The sequence below is a fragment of the Branchiostoma belcheri genome, unplaced genomic scaffold, assembly GCF_001625305.1.
Source record: "Branchiostoma belcheri isolate BF01 breed outbred unplaced genomic scaffold, Haploidv18h27 scaffold37, whole genome shotgun sequence".
Taxonomy (NCBI): Eukaryota; Metazoa; Chordata; class Leptocardii; order Amphioxiformes; family Branchiostomatidae; genus Branchiostoma; species Branchiostoma belcheri.
The window spans coordinates 397,748-408,057 of NW_017803987.1; the positions used below are offsets into that span (position 1 = coordinate 397,748).

Below are 10,310 nucleotides of genomic sequence, written 5' to 3' on the forward strand. Positions count from 1 at the left end.
AAACATTTTGCTTATTTTGCTTTCTTTCTTTTTTCTTTCAAATTTGCTACGTTGACAGGCAAAGGAATGCTTTGGTATCATCTTATGTTATAATTAGATGCCAATGCAGGGCTTGAAATACTTTTGGAATGGTTGGATGAGTGCAGATTAGGTGCAGGTTAGTGTAAATCAATTTTTTTGCAGTACTTTTATATTCCAGGTTTTGTGGTCCAGGTTTTGTGGTCCCTTCTGTGAACTGATCATTAATGTGACAAATAATTTGCCAACTTTTTTTTTGCTGTACCTGCTGACACCTCAAACATATAGTTCCGCAAACGTGTCCATTTTTCTCAGACCACAAACTTTTGCTACCGCGAACATACTGCAATTTTCAGTAATAAGACATTAGAAATACCTACACCACTTGTGGTATTTCCAGCCCTGCAATGGTTTAACACACACGGATCATAACACACACGGGTGGGTGTACCTTAAACTGCTGTCCATACGACTCTAGCCTGTCTGAATGCACACTGAGTACCGAGCCGCAGCCCCCGAAGCGGGGGTTGGGGCACCCGTACCACACCACGGGGATGTATGGGTCGGTTAAGGGGATATCATGCCGGGTCATCAGCACCCAGGAAAACCAACTCAGGCAGACATCACAAGCACTGCAGCAGGGGCTGGCCTGGGAAAAACACTGTGTTTCCGAGTTCCAAGTAAACAAATGGATTACTTTAGTTCTATTTTACTTGTAGATTTGTTGTAAAGGGTGTCATTTTTGTGTGTTCCACTAGAGGGCACAGCTGTATCAGTATGGGGATATGAATGGGAGCTTGATAGCCAGCCCAGGTAGACAGGCCAGGTAGACAGCCCAGCCTTTTCCATAAACCTGGTAGGTGATTCTCTTGAATGACGCATGAAATAGAATTTCAGAGGGTTTCAACTTCAGTTCATTTTTATTTTCAGATGTCAGATAGAAAATTTTACAACCTTTGTCAGCGGTATTTCCAAAAAAGGCAAGGGTTTATGTTTTTTTTCTAGGGTCAGATGAGAAATAATGGGAATGGGAAACACAACTTTTTTCCTAGGCCCATGATAGCAACATTCCATAACCTGGACCCTACCAGCCATATTGGAGCATAGGACAAAAACTAGATGATCTTGACCATCAAATCATGTGGCAAATTAAAGATTTCTACCTTCACATTTCAGAAAAAATATACTGTGCTACCAGCCTTCTGTATGTCTGCAATTTTCAAGTGCATTTTCTGGATAACAAGCAATATGGAGACTTAGGCAGCATAGAAAACTAGAAAACAAAGTTCAATGACAGCATTCCATCTTTTGTGTCACTGTGCCTTTTTCTGGGATAGGCTACGGTTGTAGGTAAGGTATTGAGCATTGACTATATGTCATGCAAATGTGCAAAAACATTTTCCCATTCAAAGAAAAGACGTCATAGCTATTTGTAATCTTCAATATGGCTTGCAAGATCTAGATTTTTTTCTCAGTCATAATATATTTTCATCTGGCAAATCATGAATATGGACATCACATGCGGGCATGATCACTGCATGTTGACTTCAAATTCCTACTTGTTTTTGATACTTAAGTTTTGTCATGCAATCTTAAACTGTTTTATGCTGTAATGTTTAATACATATTTTTTCACAAAGTCTAAACAAGGTTCGAAATTAGCTTGTTTTCTATCAAAGATCATCAAAAAACCATTCCAAAATGCACCTATTATATGTAACAGTGTCTTCAGCAATCACAAATGCAGTGCACATGTTGCAAATGCTCAGATTTCTCATATCACCTGCATGAAAAGAGGACCGAGCCTTTAGTTACTTCTATGGAAACCTTGCATTAATATACTAGCAAATTTACTATATTTTACAGGGCAAAAACAAAGTCTGACAAAATCTTGAAGACTTCTCCTGCCAATGAGGTTTAGCCATAATTCTATACTGCACTTTTTAGTACATGGGGCTAGCTATTTATTTCATTATAACCCAACTCATCTAGCCTGGATGCCAGACTGTTCCCAGGGCCAACACAGACCACATCCATGGCTCTATAGCCACCAAGGACACCTGGCTAACTTTGACCCCGTTCACACTAAAAAAAACTGACCCGGATTGAGTATCAAATGCTACAACCTGAAAAATATCGGCCTTCATGCAACGGGAGCTAAATTCTGGCCACCCAACATGTTCAAAGAGGTGTTTTGTATATTTCTGCTAAGATTCCACGCTGTACATACTTTTTTGGTTCCTTTCTTTGGCAAAATTTATGGGGCAGTTGCAGCAGCTCCACGTTCAAGATGGCGGGCTCTAATCACGTGGTTCCCACATCCATTTCGAGTGCCGCAATTCGGATTCGCAAAAATCAGTGTGAACACTCTTGTCAATCCAGATAAATAATTTTTTCTCCTGAAATCCGAATCATTTTTTGAGCGTGAACAGGGTCTTAGGGTAGGAGACTGGCATCCAGACTCTGACTCTTTTGCATTAATCTAAACCAGCAGCAGCAGTGTAAGGATACTGAGCAGTCTGAGGGCCCCTGCACACATGATACACGGCTCACACGTCACGTAGAGCTGCACTATGGGCAGGACCTCGTTCTTATCCAGACCCACTTTCATACACCACTCCAGCAGCTGACCAACCGCTACCATCTCAGCATGGACTGTCGCCTAGATGGGGAAACATGGAGGATACTGTAAGAAACAGGAGGAGCCAGTAGAAACAGATAAAGACCCACTGGTCCCGGGCCGGGGTTCGAACCCACGACCTCCCGGGCACCAGTCCACAGACACTCTAACCGCTCGGCCGAAAAGGTCTAGACCCATCAGTTGGTAGCGCCTATAAACCCCCCACTGTTACAATACTTTTAGACAACTTCATAGGGCCACACTGACTTAATTTTATGGATGACATCCTCTGAAGATCCCAAAACTAGTGCGCGGGCGAATAAAAAAAAAATTCCAGCCAAAATATGCCGCTAAACCACAGTAACACAAAGCTGACATTGTGAATTTGCGATAGTGACTTTTATACGACAAGCTGGCCTTTTGTGGCATAATATGAGTTGGCACTGTACTTGAGTTCCGTGGAGTTTTGGTAGCCTGGGTGTCGTCCTCCGTATTTACCACTGGCTCCCTATTGTCACTAACTACCATAAACTATGGAGGATGACACCTAGGACAGAGTTTCAGTGATTTTTTTTTAGAACAAGCGAAAATCAAGCCATCGCGTGGAAGTCATCCATAAAATAAAATAAGTGTGGCCTAATGTGGTATACACTGTCTTTCTGTGATCTCTGTGAGTAATTTCATCAGGTTGACAAGAGACTATATAAGAAGGTTCTTCATTCAACAAGTGGGTTTATACACAGTATTTTGTAAGACATATAATCTACAAGTCTTCCCACCACTACTCACATTTTTTGACTCGTTAACTCTGTTGTGTCCCTGTGCTACTATCTGTCCTTGATACACCTATGGCAAGAAAACAAAAATTGAAAAAGGTTGATGCAATGTACAGATTCTGTAACAGTGCAATGCATTATACAAAATGTAAAGTGGCAAAGATCACAACTTTACAAAACACTATTTCTTTATATTTCCTTATAAGTAAACATTTATCTATCATTGTATAACTTGTATAAATTGTATCACTGTGGCAACAGACAATAGTACACGCAGTAAACAAATTGCAATATTACGCAAAGCATAGCTGACAAGTTATCACAAGTTATCACAAGACAATTGATATATACCTTAATTATTTTCAACGTCAATAAACTATAGAATCTGCGTAGTAGGTATAACCTATAAGATGTAAATACAATTGTAAAGAATATCATGCACATGTTGATATCACAGACAATTCACACCAGACAAAGTCCCTGGCTCTCATGTAAGGCTACCCTGGCACACAGACTGTAAGACTCACCACTACTAGTATGGAACAACACAGTCACACTCACTTCTGGCCCCTGTCATCCTCTCTCAGTACTGCAGCTAAATTGAAACCAGTGGATTCGCTATATATATGGGACCCTTATAACTCCCTTATAGTTGCTTTTTAGTGTAATAAATCGGATGGCACCCAGGCTACTCTTGCTAATAAACTTGGAGAAACATATGAATTTTGCTTTCCTGGGCCTAAAATATACTAGTAACCACAGTGACACTAAGGAAGAGGAGAACACATTTCATAGTAGTGATCTTTAGTCTGGTACCAGGGTAGGTCTGCTTGTCATCAGAATATATAAAAAAACACAACAAAATCAAACACAATAAAACGGAGTTGTGTTGTCAGCAGCTTGACCTATCACAGAAGATTCTACACTCTTCTAACAGTTACAGAACAAGTCACTAAAGATGAATTAGATGAAAATATTAGAGTCTCAAAGTCATTGGAAAACTCAAGAGAGAATAGATCAAGACTTCTGTACATGTTCAGTAATACATGTATATTAATTTGAAGACAGTGGATTATAATTTTGACAAAGAGTAATCTTTTTCTTGGTAAAAGTACACTTAATGTGAGATGAAGAGAATTCATTTCATTTAATGTTAGGTTGCAGAAATTTTACGATGCAAATGAATGTATGATACAATTATAGTTTAACATACCGTACAAGACTAAGGGAAAATTCTTGCCGAAATTTTATTAATGCTTCAGGGTGAAAACTTTAATTGTTGTTGTACAGATTTCAAGGAGCTAAAAAAGATCTTCCAGATGGAAAGGAAAAAGAGCCAAGAGTATACGCTTCAGGTTAGAAGAATAGGAGTAAGTGTAGGATCTTTTACAATAGGTCATGTGCAGATTATAGGGAAGGAATATTGTCAAAAACGGAACATAAAAAAGCAAAATGGTTACCATGACACAGCCAACAGGGACCTCCCCCTTGGCCAGAGCTGCTCGAGCCTGCCGGGACACGAAACCGATTATACACACGGTACTGAGCGAGGTTCTACGCTAACGTTCCTCGCTAGAGGGTTACGAGACAGATAGCAGCTTAGACTAGAGTATGCATTCATGTAGAATCTGTTTCCATTTGTTGTGGGTTGGTGGAAAAAGGAGTCCAGTCCAATTGGCGGAAAAAGCAGTCCAGTCCGATTTGGAGGTGAAAAAAGCAGTCCGGTAGCTTCTGCGTGTAGTAGCGCCTACGCCCTTTTTCCACCCCCATATCAGACGGGACTGCTTTTTCCACTGATCGGACTAGACTCCTTTTTCCACCCACCCCATTTGTTGTTGTGGTCCAAACTTATCCAGCTTGGATTGCAGTAAACCGTTGAGTTAAATCTTCATTTCAACAGTACGAACGTAGAAAAATTAGCGCAACTTACTGCAGTCTTCTCAGAGTTTAAGTGACCCGAAACAACTAGATCTTATACCTTTCTTTTTAGGTTCTTGTAACATTGTCAACAGCCTTGAAAACACATTCCACAAAATGCATATTAGTACAAAACTGGCCTCTCGTATCCAAATGCTTGTATCTTCAATTTTTTGCATTTAACAATTTTGGCTAGTTATGATAGACACTCACTCACTAGATATCCATTTTAAAGTCTGCTTTTCCCAGTTTTGCAAGAGTTAGACACTGAATGATCTTGACATCATCTTAGCAACTGAGTTTGAATATCAGCTGTTGTTAGTCAACTTTTTCAATTTTTCATGTCAACAATTGTTCGACATTGTAATTTGTATTGTACTGTATTTACATTGTAGTGTTTGGGAGGACAACTTGTAAAGGTGTCAATGCACCTGTTTTGTCCTCCCTTCCACTTGTATGTTTGTACTTGTGGTGAATTCTAATAAAGAAATAAATATATAATTTGCACACTACTGGAAAGGGTTGCAGTGCTCTTTAAGCTGTGGTCCACTGTACTTCATTGTAATGTAATAGGTCTTGTTGAAAAGAGCTACAATGAACCTGTAAATACAAGTACATAGCTTCTCTGTCAATGAGCTAAACTGGTTCAGAATCACTTTTACTTTCCGTCTTTCTTTTACTTTCACTCATTTTTGTATGGTCTATTTCTGACCAAGCATATACGAATACTAAAAGCCAGCTTCTGTACCGACTATCTTCTACCATAGATAAACAATCATAACAGCATCTGCATGTAAAGGCTGCTGTAGAAGTGAGACTTGGCGTGCGGCGACCCTTCTTTTACCTTCTGATGCCCTCGCGGTCAGCACCACAACCAACCGTCATCATCACATTACCTGTCTGGTGTAAAACGGCTGGTCAGAACAACAACAAACAACAACAACTGTTTACAGAAAACAATTCTACGGATCAAAATATTGTTTGTTCAATAATGGTAGAAGTTCAGTTCATTCCCATATTTATAATTAAAGGTTATAACATTTTAAAGGTTAAGAAAATTATGAAAAGTTGACTTTCTATGAAAAGTTGATTTTCGATACTTGATTATTAAAGTCTGTTACTTTATTCATACTTCACTTGCTTTTCTGTAAATTTAGGAATTTTGAACAATTGTTTTAAATAATCTAAATTTTGATGTTTGTGAGATGGGAAAATGGCATAATAATTTGACTATAACAAATATTGAATGGCAATGACAAGCAAATATAGGGGCAGATTCTTGCTGTATAATAGTTTTATAGAGGTCATTCAAGGTTATTGTACCTTTGCCTCTTTGATTTTGAGAACGTTGACCAGTTTCTTGATCATGAGTTTGTATATTTTGTGTCGAAAATGATGTGCGGTAAAGTATATAAATATCACTCTATCATTTGCAAATATCTTATTAAATGCATGCGTTATTTTCCTAGGAATCCTAGAAATCACAGTTGACATTCATGTAAACTATATTTATCTGTTATGATAAGGCCGACCGTCCAGCTGTGGCGACCTACTTTACACACACGTTCGTAAACTTCCAACGCATCACGCAAGCTGCATACGAAATTTTCGCTGAGACTTCGCAAAAACTGCGTGACGCAGCTCGCTATAACTGCCGATTCCGGGCGTAACAGCACCGCTAAGCGTTGTTTTTAGGTTGTTCCGGGTTTTAGAAAGCGTTTTAAAATGGTTTTTGGCTGGAATTGTGGTTATTTGGCGAGACTTACCAGGTCCAACGCACTGTACATGTACTTCTCGATCTCACCCTGGTCCGCCATGATGAAAATAGTGCAGCACAGAGGTCAAACTACGGTAAACCAGATAAGACACTCACACCACAACAACACTTTCTAATGTTCGGGATTATAAACTATTTTCTCTCAAAAATCGAATCGAATTGAACTCTGATTGTATTTTAACACATAGTAGACCTGTGATAATCCTAAAACTTTGCCCGACCAAACCTTCGAAAAACGACAGAAGTCCATATTGTGTATTTATATGAGGGCTTTTCAGGCTTACCGTACATAGGCCAACCCACTGAAACGCATTACGCAATATTAAAATTACCAAACTGTGCACAGTATATTGATATTAATTGAAGTGTTTCTCATTTCACAGCCCTCAATTGATCTATTTAAACTTCAGGTAACTTGTATATGACTCTGGTCTGCAAATAGTTTCAATGAGTTAGCGACTGGTTATCGAAGGGTCAAAGGTCAGAACAAAGATGGCGGCGGAAGGAATTGTGAAAGGTTCGTCAGTGATTCCGTGTGTGTTTTTGATAGATTTAAGCGAAATCTGTAAGCCTTGTGTAGCATGGGAGTGCAGAAAATCATTCTAAGAGCACCCAAGAGCTTTGCAAATGTGTTAAGATAAATTTTTATGCCAGCAAATTTGACTTAGTCAAGACTTGAAATATCGGGTGGCGTCAAAATTTGGCCCAAGAACTTGAAGAAGACCACTGTAAGGGGAGGACCAAATAAAATCTTGTTTATGTGGACAGGTGGTGACTAGAGACAGGATTCTCAATGCTTGTGTCAATAGGAAAAACGTGTAAGGAATCTCCAAAAAGTGGAGATTGTCACAATGTCCAAGTAGTCCCTCATGTGTTGACGTTTCAAGATAAGTTAGTTATCTGTACTCAATTTTTTATGTTTACCGAAGGAAAGCATATTGTTTTTTCTCAGTTTCTTCTTCTTCTGGAAACAGTGACTTCTGACCTGACCAATGACATGATTTGTTGACGTCTGTCACCATGGTGACTGGTGTTGGGTTACATAATGTTGCAATTTCATGGTCTGTTCTTTTCCTGTCACCATATACTAGTAGTACATGACATTGTATGAGAATGTGTTTGAGTAAGAATTAACAGAGCAGACCATGTCCGAAGGTAAACATTATGCATTTGCTAAATGTTACTTCTCTAGGTTTTACCTTTTTGTTTCCCCATCAGATGTTGGTGAGATCCATGCACGGCTCCTGGACCACAGACCCGTGGTGCAGGGTGAGATCAAATGCTTCGTCAGGGAATTTGAGGTACGTGGGTCATCTCGCACTCATCACAAAGTTTTAGCCAATGTGGCATACATCGATCTCAGAATGCTTCCATACGCACCCATTGATAGAGGAGCAATTTATATAGCACACAAAATATTTTCCCAAAATATGTATGAATGATTGCAAAATGCAAAAGACCAGTGATTGACAGAACAAGTTGTACTTTCAAAAAAATACCTTAAATTAGTGTTAATCACTTTTATAAATTCAATTTAGCAAAATTTTTTGGTCTGTAGAAAATGGACATGTTTGCAGAACTACAATGAATATGTTTGCACTGGTGGGAGGTGCAAAAGAAAGGATGTCGGCAAAGTATTTGTTCAAGGTATATACTAGTAAATGAAATCAGCATATATAGAAGTACCAGAACTATAAACTGATTGACAGTATTTGGTCTTCAGATGCTTAAGCTATCGCCCCCCCCCCCCCCCAAACTAACAGGGCAAGAGGAACCACCGTGAAGAGGAGAGACTGGAATCTGTCCTGAACCACGCACAGCAGATGGGACATACTATCCCAGCATGCACCAGGCTCATGGAGGACAACCTGGCACAGGTCACCGCCAACTGTGAGTAAACACCATTGTTGTTACTGTACTGTCGTTTGCAAGTTTGAATTTGGGCATTCTAGCAGTTTTCTATGGTATTGCAGCTGTTCTTCCGGGTATGATATATTGCTTTTCACATTGGTTCTGATGTTTTTTGTTTGTTATTCCAGTGCGAGTTGCCACATCCATGTGTGAGAAGATCAGTGAAACAGAGGAGAAAATGGCAAAGGTAGGGAGAGGATGGTAGAGAAATCAAGTCCATATGTTTCCTGTAAGAACTATCTTCAAAGGGATATCTCAGTAACTAGTATAAGTCCTAAATGGTTTAAAGACAAGTTGAACAGCCCTTTCATCTATGCTTCTATTTTATGCAGACACCTACCTGTGTTCTAGCCTGTCATTTGACAGAATTTTGCTGCTTATGACAGACAAAAATTTTGCCCAAGTCATCATCTTTGACAGACATCAGTGTAAAGATATGGAAAGAGATGTCATTAAACTGAGCTTAGTCTACCAGCAAAATTTGCCCCTCAAAATCAAGAAAATAATGTTTCAGAGGGTCAAAATTTCAAAAACTCAACATGATGTTATGTCAAACAAAATTGAGATGACAGAAAAAATTCAGTCTGGTTAGAACACTGAGACCTACCATAACCTTTGACCTTTGCAGGCTGACCCCCTGAAGGAGAGAAGGGAAGAGCGGCAGAAGGGGTGGGACGCCTTCATGTCCGACCAGTACGGTCTGAGCGCGGAGGTCGACCGCGAACACGAGATCCTGTCCGACAAAATCAGAGAGCAGCACAGACTGAAGGAAGAGCTACTGAAGGAGGGACAAGTGTCTATGCCATAACCAACTGTTAATTAATAAGTTAAGACTAGTAATTGATAGGTTAATTTTTAGGTATTGATTACCTCAGTTATTTAGCTGGTTCGCAAATACTGGAAAAAAGACCATGTATTCAGAAAATCTGTTGTACAATTTATTATACTTCTAGATCTAAAGAAACTAAATGAAAATCTGCGGTACAATTTATTATACTTCTAAAGACACTAAATGAAAATGTAGCTTTTCAGAAGTAAAATCGCTACCTGGACATTCGGTGGTGATTAAGAGTCTGACTCATTCTGCATTATGTACAAGCATAATACAGTACATATATGTATTATTGCGAGTAAAGGCATGAAGTAAGTGCACTTGTTGATTTTATCTGGTGGATCAAGGAGATTTAGTGTTGGATGAAAGATCCTCAGCTCCTTGAATGGATCATTGTAATTAAAACAGTCCACCAAGACAGACAGTCATCAAACTTAATGCTTTTAAAGACTGCTAATCT

The 10,310-nt window shown here is 39.2% G+C and overlaps 2 protein-coding genes across 2 annotated transcripts; one reads left to right on the plus strand and one right to left on the minus strand.

Moving 5' to 3' along the window:
• Positions 1-430: 430 nt before the first annotated feature.
• LOC109476219 (tRNA-specific adenosine deaminase 2-like) lies at positions 431-7,217 on the minus strand. The gene is made up of 5 exons (XM_019777102.1): positions 7,097-7,217; positions 4,874-4,921; positions 3,427-3,483; positions 2,527-2,679; positions 431-574 (listed from the first exon to the last, which is right to left on the minus strand). Exons 1-5 carry the CDS (start codon positions 7,145-7,147, stop codon positions 431-433), a joined length of 453 nt encoding a protein of 150 aa, XP_019632661.1. The 5' UTR covers positions 7,148-7,217.
• Positions 7,218-7,586: 369 nt separating this feature from the next.
• Positions 7,587-10,170, plus strand: LOC109476283 (biogenesis of lysosome-related organelles complex 1 subunit 5-like). Its single transcript, XM_019777171.1, has 5 exons — positions 7,587-7,624; positions 8,326-8,408; positions 8,871-8,997; positions 9,147-9,205; positions 9,647-10,170. Exons 1-5 carry the CDS (start codon positions 7,600-7,602, stop codon positions 9,824-9,826), a joined length of 474 nt encoding a protein of 157 aa, XP_019632730.1. The 5' UTR covers positions 7,587-7,599; the 3' UTR covers positions 9,827-10,170.
• Positions 10,171-10,310: the final 140 nt, after the last annotated feature.